The sequence below is a fragment of the Cornus florida genome, unplaced genomic scaffold, assembly GCF_030987335.1.
Source record: "Cornus florida cultivar Cherokee Brave unplaced genomic scaffold, ASM3098733v1 CherokeeBrave_3.0.0_Hap2_Chr08, whole genome shotgun sequence".
NCBI lineage: Eukaryota > Viridiplantae > Streptophyta > Magnoliopsida > Cornales > Cornaceae > Cornus > Cornus florida.
In genome coordinates, this window is record NW_026775578.1 from 335,644 (window position 1) to 363,387 (window position 27,744).

The 27,744-nt window shown below is 33.9% G+C and overlaps 1 protein-coding gene across 6 annotated transcripts; it reads left to right on the forward strand.

The window, feature by feature from the left end:
* Positions 1 to 18,640: 18,640 nt before the first annotated feature.
* LOC132268733 (uncharacterized) lies at positions 18,641 to 27,688 on the forward strand. Of its 6 annotated transcripts, none has more exons than XM_059769539.1 (9): positions 18,643 to 18,784; positions 18,895 to 18,960; positions 19,094 to 19,450; positions 19,538 to 19,796; positions 20,011 to 20,068; positions 26,268 to 26,354; positions 26,467 to 26,619; positions 26,726 to 26,864; positions 27,060 to 27,688. In XM_059769539.1, exons 1-9 carry the CDS (start codon positions 18,705 to 18,707, stop codon positions 27,289 to 27,291), a joined length of 1,431 nt encoding a protein of 476 aa, XP_059625522.1. In that variant the 5' UTR covers positions 18,643 to 18,704; the 3' UTR covers positions 27,292 to 27,688. The 6 variants fall into 6 exon arrangements, with proteins under 6 accessions (XP_059625519.1, XP_059625522.1, XP_059625523.1 ...); XM_059769540.1 differs by having other exon boundaries at positions 26,485 to 26,619; XM_059769541.1 differs by having other exon boundaries at positions 26,485 to 26,619; positions 27,063 to 27,688.
* The last annotated feature ends 56 nt before the right edge of the window (positions 27,689 to 27,744 follow it).

Sequence of the window (27,744 nt, forward strand, 5' to 3'; positions counted from 1 at the left end):
TAAAGAGTGCTGAAGAACTGAGAGATATCAAAGCTAAAAAGGCTGGTTCTAGGAAATGTAACTTTCAAGTGAGGTGTGGAAAGTGTAAGATGGAAGGGCACAATGTTAGAAGCTGCAAGAACGATGCAACACCTCCTAAACCACCAAGAGGCAAAGGTGGAAGGCTTCATTTGAAAAGAACTGGGTTATTTGTAGGAGAAAGTAGCAGTGGGGGAGGTGCAAGATCAGTTAGAGCTAAAGGACATGCAACTGTGCAACAAGAGGTAATATATATTCTTATTTTTTTTTTCACTATGTAATTTATGAGTGTAATACCTATGCATGTCATACTTATGTTTGTCTACTTTTATTGCATGTGAAGGTTACTTATGTGACCCAATCTGACACACTTGGAATTGACCCGACACTTGCTACCCATGAATCTATGGTGCATGGACAGTCCCAAAAAGTTTGATTCCATTAATTTATTTGTAATAAATGTCTACACATCTAATACATTCATTTTTTACTTGTAGGACAATGGACAGTGGTTGAACTGACTTTGGATGCAACTCTTTTGGTGTACTTTTGCTTAAAGCTGCTTTCGGACTTATGGGTGGCCTATTTACTTCATGTGCATACAGTGTTCTAATCAATTCAATGACTTTTTGTGGTTGTACTCACTTCAATGACAGTATTATTTGTTATGTGTATGCATAAGTTCACATTGGTATATGAAACTTTACTGCTAGTAGTTGTGCATGCAGTGTCTAGTACAATATTATTTGTGATGTGTACTCACTTGAATGACAGTATTTTTTGTGAATGGTATGCACAGCTCCACACATTGGTATATGAGTTGTAAAAATTTTTGCGTGTCTTATTTTCAATCACAGGTACACAATCCAATAAAAGTAGACAAACATTGTTTTGCATCACAGGTTCACAGATTCATAAATTTTGCAGTATTCATTTTACAACTGCAAATATTGCTACAGTAACTACAATAGAAGTAAAAAAAACCAAGAAGAAAACCTACACAAACACCACCACAACTATTACCACCATTTATGTGCCTCAGAGCCTCATGGTAGTTTTCATTTCTCTCATTTCTCAACTTCCTCACTTCACACATGAGATCAAACACAAACCTTTTGTAATATTCTGATAATTCTTCATCCTCCCACCTATAAAACTTGCATGACTTTGTTTTATAATTTGGACACCCATAGAATCTTCTGCCTAGATTTTTTTCGGTCCAAGAAGTCTTCAATGGAGTCAAAACTCCACAATCACAATACAAATTTTTTGTTGGACTTGATGCTTGCATTCTTGACTCCTTGCTACGTGAGCTTGAAGATGAAACCATTTTCCATCAATCTGCAAAATGAATGAAAGATACACAGAGAAAGAAATACAAAATGCAAAATATAATGGGAGGAAGAAATACAAAATGGAAATATAGTGGGAGAGAAGTTAGAGAGAGAGAGAAGAGTTAGAGAGAGAGAGTGTGTGTGTGTGTGTGTGAGGGAGAATAAACATTAAATAGAGATAGAAAGAACTGTTAGATAGGAGAGAGAAAATTAAATTAATTATTTTTAATTTATTTAATTAGGGAGAGAGCCGTTAAAAGAGAAGAGAAGAGAATTTTAAAATTTTTCATTATTTACAAAAAACCCCTCTGTACTTTCAAAAGTGTGCAAATTTCTCCCTTTGGGCATTTTGGGTAGTGCAAAAGGGTATTTTTGGTATCATAGGCCAACATTTGCTCACATGCACGGCACATGTCAAAAATGTTGGTCAGAAGCCCTTATTTGCAACTTTTTGAAATTCGAGGGTCAATTTTGAATGTCAGGGTGTTATTTTTAACTTTTTCAAACTAGAGGGGTGTTTTTTGCACTTACCCTCTTTTTTTAGTTAAACAAATGGTTTAAGTCCAAGGTCAAAAACGTAAATTCATTCCAATTCACTTAGGTCAAACCAGTAACTTGGAGCTTCTTGTTATATGGCACGTAGTTCTATATTAGTGCAAGAAATGGAAACCTGGGGTGTTCTCTGTAATTTGCCCTTTTTTTATAAATAAATTTCACTCAATATCTTACATAAAACTCACCTCTTCCTTTCATAATTTCACTTATCTACGTATAACTTGGTAATAACAATACTATATTATTTTACAGTTTTGCCCAATATTTAAATATGTCATTTCAGATATTAAAAGAGTAAAATTGATGTTATACTCATTTGAGTAAATTAAAGTGACATTTATTGTGGTTTGTCTTATTGACAACCCGATACAACTTAATTCATTTTTGAACAATAACACCACATCAAGTTTGGTAAATTTAACAAAGGCATCCCAACCAAGGTGAGCTGACATTATTACACTTTGACTCGTGATGGAAAAATACCAAAATCATGAAATGGCCAAAATGTTAGCAATGCCCATTTATAAAGTGTTGATTGCGAAGAGATAGGTCGATTTACATAACTGCTACAAAACTCTTTGTTGTGTGTGTTATCAATGATAAAAACCACTCGCAATATAACGAATCCTTATAAGATAGGGCTATGTTAAGGGTGTCGAACCTTAAGGACTGTGTTGGTATTGTTAAGTATAGAATTAATTTTTATTTGATTCAAGAGATGAATGATTTTTATATTTTCTATTTCTAAATTGCGATAAAACTAAAAAAAAAAAAACTAAATTAAAAATGATGAGATCAAAGTGAGAATAACTTAAGGCCTGACGTCACTACTAGCCTCGTAACATGGTCAATTGTCTCAACTATGGGGAAATTTAGACTTGTGCATATTCGAAAATCAAATGGCTACAAGCGCACTTCGATTCAATTAAGAAGGTATATATGAATAAACAATAAGCTATAACTCATATTCGATTGGCACGAATTGTTTACCTAATTACTATAATCTACCATGTAGTACAACTTGTCTTCCCTAAGCTTGAATTATCAAACCACTCATTCATATACTCGTTAATCTGCATTACATGATAACCACTTCTATCATTGAGAGAAGCCCTTAGCCACCAATCTCTCACAATAGAAAATGTTTGAATTCAATTAAAACAAGATTAATTCTAAGACAATATATTAATTTCATTAAAACACAATTGCATAATACAAATAAGTCAATTGCTCACAATCATACAATCAATATATATAGAAAAATTAAAAATTCTCAAAGTTAAGAACAATCAAACCACGATACTCTGTCTAGGGTTACATCAATGCCCTAAAGGATGCTTTAACTACTCATGGAGAGGAAGAATGTCATCATTGTTGGTGTAGAAGCCATTTTCACGGACCGCCAAGTGGAATTCAAAACCCTAAAAGCCGCCAAGAGGTAGGAGAACCAAAAAGAAGAAGGGTTATCATATTATTGTATAGTAAAGAACAAGTCATAACCCCCTTGGATGGGCTTCACTTATTTTGGGGACAATTAGGCCCATAAGGAAGCAAAGAATACAAGTTTAACAACTTTCAGTTTTTTAGAAATTTTTAGGATGTTAATGCTCGAGCTCGGCTTCAATACTTAGTCATTTTTTGTCAATAATTTCCAAAACTTATTTTCTTTGACACTTAATTTTTTTCTTGAAGTTCCCTGATTAGTGTTTGAGCATTAGGATCAATGCTCGAGCTTTGAGGCTCAGTGCTTGAGCACTAAGGTCTTGTGCTCAAGCTTTCTATACTTATAACTTTTTTCTAGAATTTCTTCATCCAGTGCTCAAGCTCTAGAGTGCAGTCCTCAAGCTCTGTGCAATGCTCATGTGACGGCACGAATTTATAAAACCCGGTGAGTCAACGAGTAACCCGAAAACTGACCCGATAACGAGTCCGGAACATGAAAGCAAGAAAATAAAGAAGGTCCATGGAGATAGAAACTACATCTAAGATAACAAAGTGACCTCCTAATAAATCACGAGACTCAAATAGAAAATAAATGCGGAAGATAAAGTTGATACGAACCAAAAATAAGAATAGGGGTAAAATGGTCATTTTACCCTAAGAGGAGTAAATTTGACTTTCAATAAGTCAAATATGATCAAAAGGTAACCTCATATGAAGTCAACCCCATGGGAACCTATCCCGGTTCAAACTATATTCTGACACTCTCTCATTAAAATGAGGGTATCTTAAGTTAGGAGTATAATTTAAAACTATAATTGGTACCATTGAAAATCTTATTTCGATGCGGTCAGTTTAGACTAAAAAAGGGGCCAATTCGGAGTTCAAACGAAAGAGATATGACAGTTTGAAGTTGGAAGGTCAAAGTTGAAATTTTGAATCACAAAAATAAATAAATAAATAAATAAATCTGGGGAACCTGAATCGGTTCAACATGGGCAGAGTGCCCACATTGAACCCTAAAATCACTCTTGAACCAGTTCCAAGAGGCTGAACTGGTTTCACTTGACCAAAAAAATGGCCCAACAAACCAAATTTTGGTGCAAAGGGGTTAGGGACAATTCTTAGGTCACATGGAAGATCATTAAGGAAATCCCCAACCTTCCTAAACATGATAAATGAAATGTCGAAAGCTCCAATTAAAGATAGGCTGAGGAAAATGAGAATGCCCCCAAATGCATGAAATGCAATAATGAACATTTTTATACAAGGTGCTAAAATTTATATACATTGAAAGTAAATGGCCATTGGCCTCATTACATACATGTCAAGTTAACATGGAACAAAAGAGAGTGATTAAGTACATTTTACATACCCAAAAGGAGAAGCAAAACATGCTTCTAAATATATCACACATTATCGACATTAAAAGATAAATACATCATGTTAACGCTAGCATGATATCCTCATACAAAAGATGTTCAAAAATGTAAATACAAGCTGAGCTACGGATGGTTCGCATCTAAGAAGAGTACTTCCTTACCTGAAAAACAATAATCAATTAGGGTGAGTAATCGAATTACTCAATAGGACGATGCGTATTGATCAACTCGCAATAGTACGATTCCGTGTAGGATAGTGCTATAAAGAGAGGTGTCGAACCCACAGAGATATGAGATTAGTATTTAGTTTTTACTTTAGTCTTAATGGTTTATAGGTAATCGATTGAAAAGCTTGTTGGTTGTCACGATTAAACAAACTAAAATTAAAGCAGAATATTAAACTAAAGTAAATGATCGGATACATAAATCTTAGGGCTTTGACTTCACCACAATCATCATAATATGGTTAATTGTACCAACTATGGGGATTTAACAATTATGTTTTTCAAATGAATTGAACTCAATAACATTCATTCAATTCGGGTTTTAAATAAATATGTTTTACAAAATTTAATTAACTATAACCTATCTGCGGTTAGCGAGGATTATCCACCTACCTACTCTAACTACTTTAACTACTTTGTAAACAATCCACATTTCCTAAGCATATACTATGAAAACATTATTTTATAAAAAAAATTAGAATACTATTATATGACCTCTATTCTCATGTCTGGCAGGGCTCCGCTAGATATCATACAATAAGATAGGTTGAGGATAGAAAATAAACAATTATATCTAAGACAAGGTAATAATAGTTTGTAATCTATTAAAGCATGAAAACCAATTGAGTTGTCTCAATTGCTCATAATCATATAATCAAGAAAACATAATATATTAAAATAATTACAGAGTTAAAACAATCAAACCATAATACTAGATTGAGTTACATCAGTGCCATAAAAGAGGAATTAGCTACTCATGACGATGTCAAATATCATCTGTGTTGGAGTTGTCTCTATCGTTATGGACGAAACTTCTTTTCTCAGGATCTTTATCTTCTAAGGCTGTGGAAACCCTAAAAGCCACCACAGTCAGCCTTCTGAATAACACGGCAAAAGGACTTGGAATTTCGGACCTCTTCTATCAAGGCGTAAGCCTTCTTTTATGAAGAGAATAAGGATTTGGTAGGCTTTTAGATCTTCTAGCCCATCCGGAATGAGATACGGCTTGAAAAGGACGCAATCCCGTAACTTAATATGACATGTCATGAAAGGTTCGAGCTTTAGGAACACATGTTCGAGCTTTAAGGTTCAGGCTCGAGCATAAGGAACAAGGCTCGAGCTTTTCTGGATTGATGCTCGAGCTTCAAGAATTGGTGCTCGATCTTCACTTTGGCACTTAGCCAAATTTCTTCAATTACTTTCCGAAGCGTCTTTTTCTTCAACACTTAGAATATTCTTGGGATTGAAATCTTTTAACATTGCTCGATCAAAGCTTCATGGGCTCGAGCACTAGGTACCAGGCTCGAGCATTTGGTTCTCAAGGCTTGAGCTTCAATAGATGGTGCTCGATCCTTGGGTTGAGGCACGAGGTCTGGGAGCTTGGAAATTAACTCTTCAAATTCCAACGCCTTGTACTTGAGCTTAAGGGTCAAGACTCAAGCACCCTATGGTTAGGCTTGAGTACCTTTTGTTCAGGCTCGAGCCTGAAGGTACAAGGCTCGAGCATTTAATGCCTTGTTGATTTTTGACTTCTTTGACTTGCAAGGCTCGAACCTCAGGACTTGGGCTCGAGCTTTGGATATTAAACTCCTCCAAACTTCACTATTAAAGCTCTTGGCTTGCTCTGGATGACCGGCAACGACTCTGTAAGCTTCGATATCATCATAAAATCCCAGTTTTAACCATTTTTCTGGGAAAGTACCTACAAACACACAATAATCATAAATCAGTCTAAAACAGGATAGATATATCACTTTGGGCTGCAACATATGTCTATTTAGGGGCTCGAATATGCAAATATTCAGTACTCATCACATATGCGTATAACCTAAAGTTTTTTGCAAGTGTAATATAAACAACACATGTGGATCATGCTCCCTAACATCTAGTTTTAAGGGGAAGCTAAGGTATCATCCTAAAGCTATCTTTGAAACATTTTTAAAGCAATTCACAACAAGCAGCACAATTAAATAATATTATAACCACCAATGCCAACAATAAGTTACAACTACTTAGGATTGTCAACTTGAAATAAAATGCGAAATCAAACAATAGTAATATACTTGTAAGAACAACTACCACAAAAGCTTGTAAGATAACAAAGTTTACATCACTGCAAGAACTACAACTCAACCCACAAATGGACTCCGCTATGATGTAACTCACGCATGTGACTCCATGATGCAATGTGATGTATGCCTAATATCTTATACGATGAAACGACTGGTGTACTTCCGCACCTCACTGGCCTAGTGTGAATAGGTGTAATACCCCTAATATTTAAAAGGATATAGTTGGAATTTAAATTAAATTTTCTTTGAATTTTCTTTTCATTATTTGGATTTTGTGTTTTGTGTGAGTATTTGGCTATATGTTTAATTAGCATTGTTTTTGTGTTAAATTAATTGTTTATTTGTTTTAATTTAATTGGATGATTAATTGGTATTTTAAATTAATTGATTATTTGTTTTAATTTAATTGATTGATTAATTGGTTTTAACTGACGTGTGTTGTATATGGCTTATATGGTTTATAAATTAAGTTTAGGGTTTATGTTATAGCCGTCATATAATGAGTCGTGGAAATTAGGATTAGGGTTTTAATGGAGCCTATATATATATAAGTTGTAGGTCTGGCAAGGGTTTTAAAAAAAACAAACTCTGTTCCCGTAAATAGAGAAAAAGAGAAACAGAGAGGCTGAGGGGTAAAACATGAAAGGAAAACTGGGAAAGGCTTTCAGCAATGTAACTGAAGGTCGTATCAAGGAGGAAGGAATGGTTTACTGTGAGATTGAACTGGAGCAGTGATTAGAGGAATGAACAGTCTTGGAGAAGCTCTGAAACTTAGAGACGACGATGAAGATTTCAAACCGGAATCTTAAGGCAAGTTTCAGTCTATTCCTCTCCTGTAAACTTGTGTTCTGTGCATCTTATATAGACTCCAGGAACGTAATTAAACTTTTAAAAACGGACTTTATGCATGCTAGATGTTTTCTGTAATCTGTTCTGGGGTTTTTTAAAGTTTAAACTTATTGTTGCATAAACTATTCTGTTGTGAGTTTACTTTCTGTCGATTGATTTACACTGGAGTATGAGGGGTTCTAGGACTGTAAGAAACTTAAATAGAGTTCTAAAGATGCTACAAAGGTTTGGGGATAGGATGGAAAGCTTTGCCGGAAGCACAGAAGGCAACCGAACGAAGCAGAGATGAGTTTGGAACAGAGGAGAAGGCTCAAAGTGAGAGAGAGAGGGCTCCAAATTGTGGGAGTCGTCTCCCCCTTCTTAGAGCCGGCTCCAAGGGGTTAGGGAGCCGGCTCTAGGTAGAATAGAGCCTGCTCTTTTATTTTAGAGCAGGCTCCCTTGGTTAAGACACGTTTGGATGCATTTTTTGAGCTGTTTGGGCACTGTTTGGGCTAAGTTTGAAATTCTAAATGGTTTTAGGGACTGGAATGAGAATTCTAAAAGTATTTTCAAGGGTTTTTAATTCCTCTAATTGTATATTTTGGTTCATAGGGCAAATGGAATAAACAGTGTAAAAATAAGCGACTTTGTACGCTGCTAACGGATATGAAGGACTAGTGCGCTAAGTTTTGTTTTAAAAATTTAACGGACTATTGCATGGAATCTAAACATGATATTAAGCTATATTAGGACTCACAATGAATAATTTATCCTACTATGCTAAGGGTTTTCACAGTGTGGGAGTTTTAAGTAATGACGCACATTGTTGGCGATTGTAAAGTATCTAGTTGTGTAAATTTAATTTAGCAACTTAGATGACTAGAGGATGGTTTTAAAATCTATGTTAGATACAGAATAGGATTATGTATTTATTAGACCTTATTTGTGCATATGTTGGATTTTAATTAAGGAACTAATAAATTAGGTTCCATTAATTAAATGGAGATTGTTATTTTAATGGTTAAACTGTTCTTTATGTTTCAGCAACTATTGGTTAGTTCTGTGGATTTTTCTGAGTTATAGTTTGGCATTCTCAGCTTTATAATTGACTCTTACTATTGTTAATATTGTCAACTACTAGACTGTACTATGGGTTAGTTGAAATTTAATTAAATGAATTAAATTGTCAATGACATGGATGGATACTGAATCTTAACTTGATGAATTATTAAACTTTGTCTCGTTAATTACATTGATGGATTCTGGATTACAAGTTGATGAACTGTTTAAACTCTGTATATCAACTATTTGGATTATGTGGGTATGATTTGATGAACTGTTGAAAATGTTACATCATTCAAGGATCATTTGCATTATATGTACCGGTATGGGACGGTGACATATCAGGGATGGATTAGATCAAAAAGCTAAGTCCTACACCTTCATACATAAGGAATGGATTAACTAAAACAGTTAAATCCTACATGGATGCATGTCCTGTCAACTAAAACAGTTGAACGACATAATGGATATTTGTTTTATCTCTGCACTAGAAAGGAATTTATATATATATTTATGGTACCGTGATACGAGCTTGAGTCTCCTGATCATGATTAGGGTGCGTATATTGCAAGGGTTGAGTAGCCGGATATAACTAATGTTCCCTGGTAGGTCTAGGTACTTAGCCACTGAAAAGCGTGTTTTATATGTCACCTTCTACCCAGGCTGAACTATGTTATAGGCTAGTGAGCATCCTATAGTGTGTATTTATATATATATGGACTATTGTAGATATTGCTGAGCTATCTAGGATGTATTTGCGTATCGGGTTTATGTACGGATTGCAGTAGATTAGAACTTGCATGTGGGCCTGACCCACTCTTTTTTTTCAGGTATTCGCCAGTTCCAACTTAGAGCTTGATCGTGTTGCTGCAGATACAGACACTCACTCTACCGGTTACATAGGATTTCCTTTCTATTATGGTTTTTAATTCTGTAAATTTATCTAAAGATTTGGATTTAGGAGTCCACTAGGTGGAATCCCGAGTTATACGGATTTAAATTATATTAAATTATTATTTAAGGTTTGAGGATTTTCATTTTAGTAATCTTTCTGTTTATTATTATTTCAATATTATTTCAGTTTTATTCTTGCTTGTTTACATATTGATTGTTTGGTATCCCTCGGATCTGTGCTCGGACTTGATCACCCGTGGCTCTAGAAACGAGGGGTATCACAATAGGCATTTTCAGCCCTTGGACTCGATGTCCACTTCTCAAGTTCGGATAGCTTCTATCCTTCAATCATGTCATGCATATCGTACACATAAAACTTATAACCTCATGAACATTATAAACAAAATGATGACCACTTTGCTCCTAAGCCCAAAGTGGCAAACATACAATGATTCACCCATATGAAAGATACATCAATAAATCCTCAATGTTAAAACAATATAGGCTACTTAAAAGCCATCCAATGAAGTCCTTAATTTGTACACACTTATACTAACATTACGTCATTAATCAAGCTAGTATTGTAAGGCTTAAACATGTAATTATATAATTCATACTCTAAGTCTTTAAAATTACAATGACAAGTTCACAATGAGGATAAAAATACACTACTACAATATTGTCAACATAAAAAATCCATTCATGCAAATATATAGTGAGTTTCAAATCCTTAATTAGACAACAACATAGTATCAATTTCACAACTAAATCATTGGCAAGAATCATGTAAAAAGGTTTATTGTTACACTATAATAAATCACTAGATTTTAATTCTCCCCCAAATGAAATAACATCTATACAAGAAGTAGATCACATACAAGCCTTGAACAATATAAAACCCTAGGTTAGTTACATACAACTTTCATCTATATGCAACTCTATAATTTAAATAACATGTATACAATGTATATTAACCTCAACTAACACATTAAAACACTAAGGGTATAACACATAAGACATTCCCTACCTCACTAGAGAATTGAATTTTTATAATCCCAAGAAAATGAGTACAAAGTGAAAACCAAGAACAAGGTGTGGTAGACAATGGTGTAAGGGACCTTTTGTCTTCAAAAGTAAGACCAAAGGGTAAGAGGAATGTGCTTGATTTTAGGGTATAAGGTTAGGGTTTCTAAGTCTCCAATGGTGGCTAGGTGAGAGCAATGAAGAAGAAAAGGTTTTCTCTAGATTTTTAACCAAGTTAAAGAGTTGTAAAACACAAAAACCTATACTAACACTACATCTTACACACACACACACATACACACATCACACCCCTCCACTTGTCATGATCCTAGTCCTCCTTACATGGTTCAATTCACAACCTACACTTGTCACAATCCCATGCTTCCAAGTGTCTCCAACCAAAAGTCAATAAATGGTCCAAGGAAAATGTGACACTTGTCACACTTTTTCAAATATTGCAAAATGGTCCCTCTTCTAAATATCTCATAAAAATAATTGCAAAAAGGTCCAAAAGACAAAATATCTCAAAAAGTTAATTACACTAAACACCCAAAAAAATAAAAATGTTTCCGAATAAACTATGCAAGCATACCCCCAGAAAATAAAATTAAACGAGCATGTTTCTTTACACAATTAAGCCATGCATCGACAATAAAATAAAATAATGTAAATGCATGAGATACCGAAAACCGCTTCCGGAAACCAAACCCTACCTCGGGTTTTACAAAACCATTAGATAACACGAAAAGAAAGAAATAAATAAATAAATAAAATAAAAATGCCGAAAAAATGGAAGAGATGAAACGGTCATCACAACTTGAGCACTAAAGGGTTGTGCTCAAGCTCTGGGACTAAAACTTTCTCAAAACTCTCCAGTTGAGTCCCAAATTGACCCAAAACAACTTCTTAAGCATCGAGAACATCGCCATAAGCTCTAAATACATGGAATTGCCCGTCTCTTTGAATAAAGACCTACAAATAGTACACATACTAATAAAAGTGCATGTGTCATCATATGAGTAAAATATAATTTACAACCTATTATAATTTAACCTTTAGAACTTACTTGAGTAAAATCTAATTTACAACTTATTTATAAATTAAAATTTAAAACTTCAAAGTAATTATTCAATATACAGCACCTTACTTATATTTAATTTATTAAATATTTGTAAGATAATAATTTATTACATAATTAAACAATAATATAAAACTTGTCAACATGATTTTATATTAATTATTAGACATGTAATCATTACACATTAGTAAAATATACGCTTATACACTATTAAAATAAGTTTTATTATTTTATGCTACTTTCATAATAATAATATATTATTCTATTTGAAATAAAATTATTATTATACCAAAATTAGGTTGCATTAAATAATCATGAACATAACTTTTTTATTTTTCTTTTTTCAAGCTTACGGTGTGAAAGTTTTGACAAATATATATATGCGTGTGTGTGTGTGTGTGTATAGAATCGAATAACTCAATTATTATATACATACATACATCGGTTCCGTTTATCTATATCAAACTAGTTGGAGGGATAATAAAGAAGAACTGGTGTCGGAACAAATCCGACAAATTGGTGTGTGTGTGTGTGTGTGAGCGTTAGAAAGCCAATTAATATCAAAACAAATCCTACACATTGATATGTTTATATACATGTGACGTGTGTGTATGTATATATATATATATATATATACATGTGCTTTAATTGACGTATATAAACATATATGTAATATAATTATATTATTATATAGTAATAGAAAAATCTTAGTAGGATTTTATTTGTTAGAAGTTTAAAAGTAGAGGAATTTTAAAACAACTAAATGCAAAAATATGTTATATAGATAGTAGAATAATTTTAATAGTATTTTAATTGTTAGAAGTCTAATTGTAAAAGAATATTAAAACAACTAAATGATTTAAAACACGTTATACTTATAATAATAATATTATTAATAAATAAATAAATAAATAAATATATATATATATATATATTAACATAAACATAATATTGTGCAAGTGTATGATAGGTAATAAGATATAATTAATCTTCCTCACATCCCCTTTTCGGTCACCAAAACTATATATATATATATCCATAGCCAGTAGCCCAATACTAAAAGTATAAGAGTATATAATACATATACATGGACAAGACTTGCCTACTTATCAGTAAGTAGGTTATCCCCACTCATTGCTGATTGGTTACAATCACAAATCCACAAATAATATGTAATTATAAAATCAGAAAAGTAATAAATAAGGATAATAATTTTTTTAAAATAAATTCAGTCACCCTCCCCGATTTCCCTATTTATCATTTTCCTGATTTTGCAATTGTAGGTTATGCGTGCATTTATAATTGGACCATATCAGAATGAGTAAGCAAGTTTTGTCCCACACATATTGCAATATATTATTCTATTTTGGGTAAGGAAAAAAAAAACCACCAAACCGTTATCCTTTTTAAAATTAATTTTCTTATAATATTTCTTTCAAAATGTAGGTGTTGTATATTATCGTCCTAATTGGCACGCGAAAAAAGTAAAATTAGGCTGGACTATAAGTCAAACGGGCTTGAACTATTATGTCATGTTTAAAAGTCAACAATATTTAGACTATGTAAGCATGTGTCAATTACTTTAAAAATGGATTAACAAAGCATAGCACCACGTCAGATCACCAAATTTTGAGGGTCTTAACCTCAAGTCATCATATCCTATCATTGTACAAGGTCATCAAACCTAAAGAGGGTCTTACATTTGAGTCATAACTCTGGCATCGCACCAGGTCACCAAACCTTGAGGGCCTTGCCCTTGAGTCATTAAGCCCAGGCATCGTGCCAGATCATTAAACCTCGAGGGCTTCACCCTTGAATCGTCAAACTCTTGCATCGCGTTAGGTCACCAAACCTCAAAGGCTTCGCCCTTAAGTCTTCAAACCCTGGCATCACACCAGGTCACCAAACCTTGAGGGCCATGCCCCAGAGTCTTCAAACCCTGGCATCACACCGGGTCACCAAACCTTGAGGGCAAACCCTGGCATCGCGCCAAGCCACTAAACCTCAAGGGCATTGCCCTAAAGTCATCAAACCCTAGTATCGTACCAAGTTACAAAACCTTAAGGACCTAACCCTCAAGTCATCAAATCCTGGCATTGCGCCAGGTCGCTAGACCTTGAGGACCTAAGCCATGAACTTTTTTTAGACTCTGATTCAAGTAAAACACAAAATAAATGTAAGGCTTTATTGGATGTTAGAAATCTCCTCCTTGGGATACTTTAAAAGGATATTGGATTAATAGATGGGAAGTTATAAAATGCCCTGCGAGCACAAAGGGGCCTGATCAGTGAAGCGTTAGATATATATTGTGACAGACAACCTTAACATCACATTTAATGCTATGACAAAGTCATTATCAACTTGGCTACTACCAGTCATATAATGACAAAATGCATTTGATGCTCAAGCTAAAATATGTTTGGCACATCGCATGACTCGATAAGTCTTAGGTGCCCAGGGAAATCATACCTACCTATGTGGGTACAGAATAAAGTACAAGGCAGGACCACTGGGTATTAGCAAAATATTGTAGGGTTTAACTATCATCCTGAGCAGGAGGCATTAGAGGCAGAACAAACTGAAACGCTATCATAAATACAACAAAGATCTTAGCTCTACCAACATTTTCATTAATCCATTTGCTTTTCATCCTTCATCCAATTCTCATCACTGTGTCATTCATATTGTGCTCTAGATATCGTCATTTTATACATATTTCATTGTGTTACGAATAATCCCTACACATATTAATTATAAGTTGTAGGTTAACGCGGTGGCTTTGAGGAAATTAATTGAATCCACCTAACATTAAAATAATTAGAACAAAATTAACTTTGTAACTTTATTTTATTTTATTTTTCTAAAACCAAATATATTAATTGACATCTTTAGAAATTACATCCAATAATCACGAAGGCCAAACATCCCACTGCAAATCAGTAGTTTCTTTGTCAAGAGCTCATTTGTTGACTTCATGAGTTACCCTATTACATTGTTTAGATGCCCAAACCAATCTAAAGCATAAAGAGTCAAATGATTGGAATGGAGTAAAGTTTTTGCAATCACATTTGACATCCACTTATGAGTATCCCCAGTCACCTAAGATATTTCAACATTATCTGAGGATCTAAACTTCTCCATCTTGGTCACCAAGAAAAGGAAAACATAAGTAATACGAATACACCCACCTTCATGGTTTCTAAATACTAACCTACCTCCACAAGTTTTAGGCAACTGGTGAAAAGATGCATCAACATTAAGGTTAACTCTACCTTCCAAATGAGCAATTTACCTAAAACAAATAACACCAACGGGAACCTGGTTAGAATCACTAAGAGAATGAGTCACGGTAGTATCCCATAATTCCTAAAAGTGATTGATTGCTTAATCCATAAAAAAAGAAAAAAAAAAAAAAAACTCCATTAAACCACTTGTTATTCCTTCATTTCTAAACTTGCCAACAAAGAAAGGATAAGAGAATGATTGGAAGCATCTTTCCATAAGTTTTGAAGCTAATTCCATCTTTGAAACCATGCTAATAAGAAATTCCACTCTTAAAGGAGTACTAAGGAGGTGTTTGATAATTCAATCTAGTGCTTAATTCTGAACGAATTAAGCACTTATCCAATTAAGTGCGTTTGATAATGCAATTTGAATATTGCTGAAAACGGTAAGCATCATTTTAAATGATAGAGATATCACTTGCTTGCCGAATGAAAAACTAAAATCACTAAAATTTGTTTTTAATAAGTATAGCAACTAGTAATGGAATAAGAGATTTATCAGTGGTGAATTCAAATTAGGCAATGAGATAAAGCTGATTAAAATCCATTATTCTCTCAATAACATGGGGCTACAATGATCAAACTATTAAATCATAATAATCATTTACCCACTCCCACCTTAGACACCTTTTCCTTGATCTAATAAAGTGTGTGAGTGAGTGAGCGAGCTAAGCAATGGGGATTTGGAAGAATTTTGAAACTGATTGAATAAATAATTGAATGGCCTAATTGAAGTCGATGGATGGAGTTAAGGGTGACAATTGGGTGGGTTTAGGCAGAATTTGGGCAGGTATTGAATGGGTTGGGTATAAATGGGCTAGTAACCCACTACCAACCCACCAATGGTGGGTCAGGGATCAAATGGGCGGGTCAACCCGTTTTCAATTTTTTATTTTTTTTTCCTCGCAAATGGGATCGTTTGTCTATGAAGAGATGACAAACATGTGATATTGAAATAGCAAATTCAAAATGACAAGCAAAATTTCAATATTTATTTCTCAAAATGACAAACTGAAATCAAGTCCTTGTATTTTGAAAAACAACTAAAAAATGCAGATAGCAGACAAAAAATGACACATAATATGAACGACTGTGAAACTACTGCCTATTATGAACCAAATTCCCAAATGTAAATTGGTGGTGAATTTAAATATATATATATATATATATATATATATATATATATATATATTGTCTTTAAATATAAATGCATACACACACACAAATTACGATCTTGGTGGGTTTCAACGGTTGAAATCTATTTGTTATCCAACTTGTGAACAGAACCCAAATTGATAATGGATGAGCATTCTAAGAATTTTCTTTTCAAATACACTATATATATATTATATTGATTGTAGGTAGTGTAAATGAGGGATTAGGAGTTGTGGCGGTGGTAGTGTATGTCATCGTAGGCATCATAATAATCATCGTCGGCACTATCACCATCGTGCACCATGATTGACATCGTCACCAAGTCCCTTACAGATATGTAAATCCTTATGCATACATATATGTTCAGGATATTGAGATTGAGAAACGCCAAGAGAGGAGAGAGAAATTAGTTTTTTTTTTTTTTTTTAAAAAAAAACCTTCTTGACAAAAAATAATGATCTTTTATAAATGTTGGACAAAATAGTAATTTCTCATGTAAAATTATTTCATTACACAAGTATTAAAATATAGAGGGCATAATTGACTTCTTATACACATATTTAACATTTAGGGGAATTCAGAGTAATAAGTCTCAAACGCACCATCTGAGTGTAATTTGACAAAACGTCAAGGGAGGAGGTCAATGTAATTTACTCTTATATATATACACACACATACAAATATAGAAAAAGCAAACAATTAAAGGATAAAATATAAGATTAAATACTGAAACAAAACTGTCTCTCGACTTCTTGTAATTTTCAAATTAGTTTAATACTGATAAAGTTTATGTGCAAAGTAGAAACTTCACAAATTCAGAGAGCAGGCAGAATGAGTGGGTTATGTTGGGTACCCATTTAAACCCATTATTCACCCATTAATTGTATGGGTACCCATTTATTTACTTATTAATTATCCACTCATTCAAATTGGGTACCCAAATAATTTAATTGTAATGGGCGGATTTGGGCGGTTTAATGAATTTGGATATAAATTGCCACCCCCAGATAGAGTTCGCTGTTGGCCAAAACATACGAAATATAGGTGGATTAATCTAAGGAAGCCAAAATTGGGGCAATCTCAATATAATTTAAGGTCTTAGAACGACGATCAAAGTTGGAGCCCAATATTGTAAAGTTTTATGTAATTTTTGGGCTTCAATGGGGTTGAGATCCTCATATAGAATTAGTTGTCGACTTGACACCAATGTGTATAATGCGTTGCTACCATATGAATAAACTTAGTCTTGCCACGTTTACCACATGGTTGGGTTCGGGATCAAACAGAGTACTGGGTATATTAAAATAAACCAAATTATTAGAAATAAAAAATAAAACTAAGTTGTAGATCATCAGTACAATCCAACCTAATTCAGTGTAGATTATTGATTTTAACATATTATTGAATCATCATAACAACTTTGATATCTCTTTTGTAGTTTGGGTTTTTTGCGAATCCATACGATTTTTAGTCTTCCATTTCTATTGGCACACGCACGCTAAACTAATGTTTCATGTAAGAAAGCAATTTCACGAGGCTTTGTAGTGTTATTTATAAAAACAAGGGAAAATAATTCATAAACAAACGAGATCACAAGCAACTCCGTTTGGTTTAGAGGTGAATCTAGAAAGTACGAATGTTTCTACGAACACTCAATATGCATGTCTAAAATTAAAAATTAAATTTTATTCTTTTGCCAACACTTCTTAAACACTTAAGTCCGACACTTAGCCTGTAGCTTCTGATCCTATAGCAAATAGTAGGTGCAGTGTAGTCCAAGGGTTCAATGCAATTCACCCATCATTATTGTGTGCATTCATCACATCCCTGTCATTCCGCTAGTCCTCTATTTGGGGTTAGCGACGAGGATAGGGCAATCCATACATCCAAACAAAGAAATCTACAGACAAAGATGGGAGGTGCCTGTGGTAGTGCGTTATCCACTAATGACTACATTTATAACATAAGTCTACCCAACTTAAAAATAACATGAACACATTTTAAAGTGTTCAAAATTTTTCTTTAAAAAACAACAACATCATTATTTTTTCTTTAAGAAATAATGACATTATATATATATATATATATGTGTGTGTGTGTAGCATAAATTAACACTCTATACACGAAGGAAAAAAAAAAAAAACATAATTTTATAATTTTAATTATTTTAGAGTAAATTTTAAAAATGAATTAAAGTTTTAGTAGTATAATTTATAAATAAAAATTTATATTTACACTTTTTTATTAAAATATAACGTGACAAAGACTAGAGCGCTCGGTTTATTTATTTAGGGTTTATTACTTGAACAGTAAATTACTTAGATGGGAGGCGGAAAGGAAGGAAGATAATCGAGGATGGAAAATGGTCGATGCAAATTCTGGCTCCCCAAGAAGAACAGATTCTGTGCAAACTCTCCTCTCAACAATTCCTCACTGTAAGTGCTATTTCTCTCTCTATACAGACATATCTTGTTTTTTGGTTCGAACATTGATGGATAGTATATAAGTAATTATCTATGTTTATGTAATCCCGTGGGTGGCTTAGGTTCTGCGGGAACCACACTACTAGATCCGATGCTCGGTGGATTCCATGCCCTGTGGATCCTTCTCAGTAAACCCTTCATCTCTCTGTGTTATTCTCTCTCTTTCTCTCTCTGTTATCATTCTCTCAGTGCAGTGCCGTGTGCTCTTGTTTTCACACATACATTCATTTTATGTTGTTTGTTTATTTCATCACTTTGTAGCTCTGTACTTGAAGAAAATATTGAACTACATCTTAAAAAAAGATGCCCATTACTCAAACACGTCCAAGCCTTATCACTCCTACCTTTCTACCAAAAGGGCATTAATGGCGGCGACAGAGACGATCAAGAACAACCACCCCAAACACTCAGTCCCAAGCATCACGTGCTACCATCCCCCAATAACTTCAACATCACCTCTGAAACAAAAAGGAATGCTGTATATAGCATGACTGCACCTCAAATCTCCAAATTAATTTCTAAAATTCACTCCGTCCATGCATCAATATCCATAGACATTCGAGATTCCTACAAGATACCAGAGGCTTGTCATATATGGATTCATCGACAAGTAGACCGGTATGTATGCAAAACCTCTCCCATAAGTTTATTTCTGTTGGTTTTTCTTTTTTCATTTTGTAAAACATAATACATTTCTTCTTTCAGGAAATTACCATTTCAAGAGAAACATGTTCTGCAGCAGGCATCAATTCTTGGTAACTTGGAGGAATTTGGGGTGTTGAAAACTTCTGGTGGGGATGTTGTAAGGGATCAGATTGACTGTCATGTCCCATCTGGGAATTATGCTAATGTCCCTGCAGTGGTTGAGTTTGGGGCTGGCAGAGGGTACTTGACACAAATGCTTGTCGATTGCTATGGGATCAACAAAGTCATCCTGGTCGAGCGCAAGTCCTACAAGCTTAAGGTCAGCTCATTTCTGCACAATTTTTTTTTTACTTCGGCAATCTTTTATCCATTCTTCTCTTCCCCTTTTAACTATTACATATTTTTTAATAAAATAAACCACAAGGCAGAGTATTGGAGAAAATAATTGATGAGAATTGTAGTCACTAGCACACTGATCTTAGATTAACCTGTTCTTCATTTTCTTGTTAATGACATGCAAATGCTTCTCCTAGGCTGATCGAAGTTTGCGTCAAAAAGAGAGCTTGATATTAGAACGTTTGAGAATTGACAGTAAGGTTTTTCAGAATTCTGTTGTTTGGAACAATTTTTTATGGTTCTGATATGATCTTTTTCATGATTTTGATTGTTTTATGATAAATATAGTAAGGAGAAATTGTTTGGATGTACTTGCAAAATGATGAATATTATTTTTTCTCTTGAAAAAAAAATGATCGATATTAATGATCATATATAAATTACATGAATGCAAAGGTTCTTTGATGCTTCTATGTTATGGGGTGCACTTTCATCATGATTAATATTACATACTTAAAGACTCCGTTTACGAGGTCTAGAGATGTATTGCTGCCAGATGCAAGAGTTGCAAAGATGAATTACTTGTTAAAACCATGATCATTCATAAGTGAGCATATTGAAAATTTTGAAGGGTTGACACTGCCTTAATAAATAGAGTTGTTAAAACTTTCTATTTCGTTATTCAGGTAAAAAAAATACTTTATTTCTTTGGACTAGTGCTTTAGTGGGTTTTTCTTTGTCATTTACATACATTGCCGATCTAAGCTGATGAAAACCCTCAAGGATAGGATTAGGGCTGGTAAGTGAATGATTCAGTCTCAGTTTGTGTATGTGATCTATCAAGTTCATTCACCAACCTAAAGAAGAGCTTGGATGATTAATGAAAAAGCATGGCTTATTGCTACCCTGAGGCATTGTCTAACTTCAATAACAAAACTCTTTTAAGATAAGCAAAAGTTAATAAATTGTGAAATTGTATTGTATTCTTGTTTACATCTTAAGAATACTTTACCACTATGGTGCTATGTGAAGACCAATTACCGCCCAAGTGGATGATCAATTCTGATAATTGGGATGCCTTCCTAAAACACTACACGAAAGGATCAACATGAAGATCAGGCAAGCCAAATTATGAAAAAACCTGAGGTGAATATTAGCATGTGGGACATGTGCCTTGCAATAGGGTCAACGAATATAAAGGACTATGAATTATGGAAGGCACACTAGAATAGGAGAAGAAATGAATGGGACAATAGGGAACCTAAGAAATTTCCAAGCTAAGTGGTTACTGATTTAGACTTTGGGAAAGAAAGATAAAGCAACCAACACAGGTTAATAACAAAAGGATGGTCAGCTGCTTAGAAGACACATGCACATATGATCTGACGTACCAGTGCATAATTTATCTTTAGCCTATAGGTATGGCAATTGCTTACCCATGGTGGCCACCTTTCATTCATGTCTTAGACCCATACTTCCTTTTTGGTAGCCCAAGTAATTGTGGTGGTAGTCCCCTGTTGTTTACATTTTCTAAGTTTTTCAAAAAACATTATTTGTTCCTTTTCATTTACTCAATTATTTGTTTTCTTGTGGATAGTTTGATTTTCATTCATCATTTATTTTATGCTAGTTGTAGTCAAAGGTCATCTAAATCGAGGCAAATACATCTCATGAGGGGATATCCCTTGCATTCCTCATTATTTGACAGATTCTAACCAAATTGACCAAATTAGGTGATAATTTTTGTAAGATCTTGGTTATAGAGGCTCTGGAATACTCATAAATCAAATTAGCCAAACAATTATCCAAAAGCGAGTGAAAAATGATTAGAATTTAAGAAAGAGGGTTATATTCTTTGCTTGGGATTGGAATAATTAGAAGATTAAAGCTCACATAAGATAAGAACTGAATCTAGTGGTGAAGATGGAGGCATTGCACATGGGCTAATGAAGATCTCAAGAGGGTGGGTTAGGTTCAAAATTGTGGTAACTTTAGGGGAGCGAGAGCGGCGGTGATGGACAAAATTCAAAATAATCACAATAGTTGGGGCTGGACCATGTTAGGATTACGCCTCTTTAAAAATTTGGTAACCCTATTTTATAGGGTCCTATATCTAATTGAATTTAAAATTATTGATAAGATCTACTTACCAAAAGACTTAACAAAACAAGATTTACTTACCAAAATAATATTAGCCCCCCAATTTTTTTGAAGAACCCTATTTAATAGGGCTTTATGAATAGTTAAAATAAAAATATTTTAAAAAATTTCATTACAAAAGAATAAATAATATTTAACATGTGGTGCCCAAAAGTTCATAAATAATATCAATTTGGATTCCTTTAGGCTTCACCTTGAAATCCACATTAAAAGAAAAAATTAAAAATAGAATTTAAACCAAATCCTCCTTTTTCTCCTACTTTTTCCATTTTTATTAGATTTTTATTTTTATTTTTTTGTCTATTTATATCTATGTGTGCCAAAATTAGATATATTCTTGTTTCATGGTTATTAAATACTTTTTTCATAAATGATCTTTATCATAAACTTTTTATATTTGGAGTAATATGTAAGTCTTCTATTATAAAAAATATATATTATGTTTAATATTTTTAAAATTTTATTTTCATGCTTCTAGTTCCCCTCCCTCCCCCAAGTAAATAATTATAGGTCTGCCCCAGTACATGAGAATGAGAGCGTAGAGGATGCTAGTTGTATGTCACCTGCCAGATGATTGTTACCATCCTAAAAGCTTAAGGTTTTAGGTGGACTATCTATCCCCCTTATAAGCCCAGAATCCACCCTTTTCCTATCCGATGTGATACAAGACACTTAGCTCATGTTTCAGACAACACTCATCAACAGCAAGGCTCTTGAATAGTCAAATATGGTTTGGATCAATGATGGGTTGTGGGAAATGAAAGAAAACCAAAAATAAAATAGGATTTAAGGTCACGACAGTATCTAATCGAAGTGGTAGTTTTGAAAAAAGTTCATCATAAATACTGATAACGAGTATGATGTTTATAATGTGCGTCAAATCTTTATGTTTTTGTGCCTGTGTGAGGTAGCACCATGTTGGAGTAGTTTTAGGGCCTGTTTGGATTGGCTTTTCAAACGCTACTTTTGGCCTTATGGGCTTGGAAGCTGTTTTGGGTAGCGTTTGGCTAGTTTTAAAAAAGAGCTTTTGGGCCTTAAAAGAGCGTTTTGGAGAAGCCCCCAACTTCTCCAAAATTTCTTCTAAAATAAATGGGAAGAGTTTTGGGTGCATTAATAAAACTTTTTAAATAGCAAGCGTACCCTTTATATTACCTCATAAAAAAATATAATTCCAAGCGCATCCCTATAAAAGACCATTTAAAGCGACAAAACTCACCTGTGTTCTCTGGCAACATATCCCTTCATACTAGGAAGAATACTGATTTTTTGAAAAACTTAGCAGCGATCCTTCAAGCATTCAACCGGAGAAATATAATCTTTGAAGAAGATTCTTGTTGGGGGCTATTCTCTTCTTTCTTGTTCAAGCTCCAATAACACATTAAATTGCAGAACCCTAAGCGAGCCACTAAATAATGAGAGCACCAATGGATATACTTCTTCAATCTTCCAATCTATAATTCGACCTTTTATTCGTTCTTGGTATTTGTTCTCTGCCTATTTCTTCATCATATCTATTTGGGCTTCATTTTTTCTTCTCTTGGTTTGCTCTGAAGACCAGCGGCTTCCACAGGAATAACCACCATCTCATGCTCATACTTCAATGCTCCATGCTATACTGACAGATCTTCAAATTTTTTTTTGGACCTTAAAATTGAATTGAGCCCATTTGTTGCAACAATTTATTCCAGTTAATTACCCAAAAATAGAGGGTTTTTTTTTATAAAAAAAATAAAAATAAAAAATCAGAAGGCAAATTTTATTAATTCATCAAAGAATTACATTCTAAGTTACAAGATGAAGATCAGAAAGTCCAACCCCATAGCTCTTCCACTCCATTCATGGGTTGACAGCCTGTGATTTGTTTCATTAAAACTGCACAATCACCCATCAGCATTTGTGTTAAATGTTAATGAATCTGCAACAATAAAGTTCCTAAACACGCTCCAAAAATAAAGTTGCTAAACAAGTCTAGCGCGTATGTAAAATCACATAAGTATTTAATTTCCTCTAATATTTCAATTTATCAAAGCACTACAGTAATTGATCTTGGAAAAGAACAAAGAAACATGATATATAAAAACAAATAATTGACAGTAGCAATGACTTCCTTATAATAGAATTAAGTTTGTTGTTTAGCTCATTTGATAGACATTAACAATGTGAAGAAAAAAAAGGGGGTTCATTACGGGATTCATTGTAAATGTGTGATATATTTTGTTTTATCATTCTAGGAAAGTCATAAAACATGAGATAAATTGTTTTATTTTTAGAAGAAAAAGCAGAAATAATATTATAATTATTATTATTATAGATTCAAAATGTTGTTTTGGTTACCATGGAAATTTAAGAAAAGACCCACCCACTAGTTGAAATACATCAAGTGAAGAAAGTGTTTTGGTTGGAGTAGTTGTGATGGTGAGAGATAAGTTCAAATGATCAAAATGTTGTTTTGGTTGCCATGGAAATTTAAGAAAAGACCATCCCACTAGTTGAAATACATCAAGTGAAGAAAGTGTTTTGGTTGGAGTGGTTGTGATGGTGAGAGATTTGAAACACATTGGTTCATGTGGTAAAAGTGTGATACGGACTAAGCCTTATCTCATTGGTTCATGTGGTAAAAGTGCTCTCGATATTTTTAACGGCATATTGAGATTCAATTACAAAATTTTCTGGACCGCTAAATAGTTTTTGCCAATCTCTTATACATCAAGTGAAGAAAGTGTTTTGGTTGGAGTGGTTGTGATGGTGAGAGATTTGAAACACATTGGTTCATGTGGTAAAAGTGCGATACGGACTAAGCCTTATCTCATTGGTTCATGTGGTAAAAGTGCTCTCAATATTTTTAACGGCATATTGAGATTCAATTACAAAATTTTCTGAACCGCTAAATAGTTTTTTCCAATCTCTTAATTGTTGTTATTGTTATTCTTAAATTTGATTATATTGAATGGTTTATTTGTGTTTTTTTTTAGAAAAAGAGTTATGAAAAAAACAGGTTAAACTATCTTTTATTGCCAGACGGTCCAAAAAATACTCTATGTAAGGGCAAAAGAGTCATTTCAGTAGTAGAAGAGCTTCAACAAATGTTTTGCCAAACCCAAACAGATTGAAAAACTCTGCTGGCATTAAAAGCTCTTCTAAAATACAGTTTCCAAGCACTTGCACATAAGCCAAATAGAAGTGATAGCTTTTGCTTCTTTTGGATTCATTATGCTGAATTTTTTTCTACAAAAAAAACCTTCTTACCAAAGGACTTTGGCATCAGGAAGCTTCCTAAAAACTACCCAATTTACTTTAAAGGTTAGCTTTTTCCATTTCTACTAATATTTGTGGAGTCAAGCATATCTACTGCCTGGTTGGGGGAGCTTCCACTCCTTCCTCTGGCGCCTCATCACTAGTGTGGCCACTACCACACCTCCAATATCAGTTGTGAAAAGGATTTTGCTTCTGATCTATTCTTTTAAGTTGCGACATATTTGAAAATTAGAAGTGAAGAGAGAGATTATGACAACATTTTGCAACAGCGGGAGTTCTGTAGTTCCGGAAATTACAGGCATTTAGGTCACCACCCACGTAAACAGGAGCAATGGCAAATTCAACTAAACAGAGATCTAACCTCATCTGCAGTAGGTAGTCCCAATCGTGCATGCCACTAATTTCTTATCAATTCTCCAATTATTTGAAAAATAGAAGAGGAGAGATGAGAGACTAGAAAGGACTAATAGCTTATCAATTCTACAATCTGCCAAATTTCTCACCAAGTTTCTCTCTCTAATGAATTGGACGTGGTTCTTTCTTAGTTTAAAATTTCTATTCATTTCATTCTCATTTTGTTGATTAGTAAAATTTTGTTAAAAAAAAAAAATTACTTTATTTTCTCTATGTTGGTCTTTGTTGGTGTACTAACAGTGGTACTTGGATGATGGATTTAAATGGAAATAGGGTAGAAAAGAAATGGGTAATATCGTCAAGTAAAAAATAATTTAATAATTAGAAGTCCTTTAAAAAATGCAGTCACCAAACATCCTTTATCTTAAAAATTCCATTGAGTAAAATTCCTTATGGGAAGGAATTATCATCAAAGGACTTCTGATGTTGAGATGCTCCCCAAACAACACCCTAGTTCCTAAAAAAATACCTGCTCCTGAAATGCCTCCAAATTCATGCAACATTTATTACAATATTTTCTTGCTTTGTATAACACAATTTGGCGATTTTCCTTTTTAATATACAGATTCTTTATGGAAGGTACTTCCCACTACCTCTTTTACATGATAACATTTGCTTATTGCAGTTGAAGATTTGAACTTGAATGCTGTTCAATCTTTGCAAGGAATTCCTTATTTGGCAATTGGTAAACATCTCTGTGGGCCTGCAACAGGTAATTACAAAGTCACTTCATTTATCTCATCCTCAAACATTAAAGATCATTCTTGATCTTAATATATCTATTATTTGCTTACAATTATACAATTGCATCATCCATTATGAAGAGTACAGCTTTGCTGCAGATATGACCCTAAGATGTTGTATTGCGGGACATTGTAATGAAAGTAAGGTTTCACAGTGCAGTTCTGGTTGTTACCTGAGAGGCATGGCTATAGCGACATGTTGCCATCATCTTTGCCAGTGGAAGCACTACATAAGTACTCATAATATCTAGCCTCCAATCAAATTTATAAATAGTTGGCTAAGTAGTATGTTATTTTCTTCAAATTTCAAGTAAATTTAATAACTTTGGTTGCCCTGCAGATAAGATATATTTATCAAATCTGGGTATTACCAAGGAAGATTTCCATGCAATAACATGGTTCACCAGCTGGGCAGTAGATGCAGACCATAGTTCAGATCTCTCTGGTGAAGTTGATTGCAGATCAAGTGTAGAAATCATGTAATTGTCAGCAATCGGTCCCAAGTGAATGCCATCATAACATTTATTTGTCAGAATTGTCCGAGGAAGTTGTGATATTTCATTCAATTGTCCAACCTCTACAATAATGTGGTGGCTTTTTTTTTCTTTTTTTTTTTTTTTTTCTAATTGGTGTTGAAGTTCTGGGTTGACATATTTATTGTTGTCATGTTTTAGCAGGGGGGAGGAAGAATGTGGCAGGGCTCCATGTGGAGCTGAAGAAGTTTTGATGAATATGAGGGCTGTGAAGAGGGCAGTGTTGGGCTTCATGTGCAAGGATATCATTGACATGGGGAGGTTGATGTGGATGAAGGAACGTGGATTAGAAACAGAGCTTGTAAAGTATGTGCCGTCTAACATCTCGCCTGAGAACCATTTGCTAATTGCTAGGTGGGACAATAACTTGTAAGATGCCAAAGCCTCTTGTGTTTTAGAGTCGTATGATTGAACGGAAAAAAATAAGATGGACTTGGGATTATAGAAACCTTTGTTGCATCTCCTAGCTTCATTGGAAGTTTGGTGGTGTAAGTTGATGCAAGAATGAAGCACAGACAAATCTTGGGACGAGGGCTGAATACAGATCTGCTGGGTCAAATGTTGTCCGTCTAAGGGGTTTCTTGGTTTGTGGATGAATTCTTTTTGGCTTTATGTTTTAATGGAACTTTGCCATCCTAATAATCAATCATTAGCAAGTAGTAAAGACACATGGATCAATTTTTTTGAGTGACTTATTTTCATCAATTACTATGATGGTTCTAAAGGCAGTTGTGATTAGTGATGTTATGAATAATTTTTTACTGGGATAATTTTAGCTATGAACATAAATGTCCACACCATCTATCCATATGGAATTAATGTAGGA

Coding starts and splice junctions, on each gene's coding strand:
- LOC132268733 (XM_059769536.1), top strand. CDS start 18,712: ATGGTCGATGCAAATTCTGGCTCCCCAAGAAGAACAGATTCTGTGCAA. Junction 18,785..18,894: donor CCTCTCAACAATTCCTCACT/GTAAGTGCTATT, acceptor TGGGTGGCTTAG/GTTCTGCGGGAACCACACTA. Junction 19,797..20,010: donor GCAAGTCCTACAAGCTTAAG/GTCAGCTCATTT, acceptor TGCTTCTCCTAG/GCTGATCGAAGTTTGCGTCA.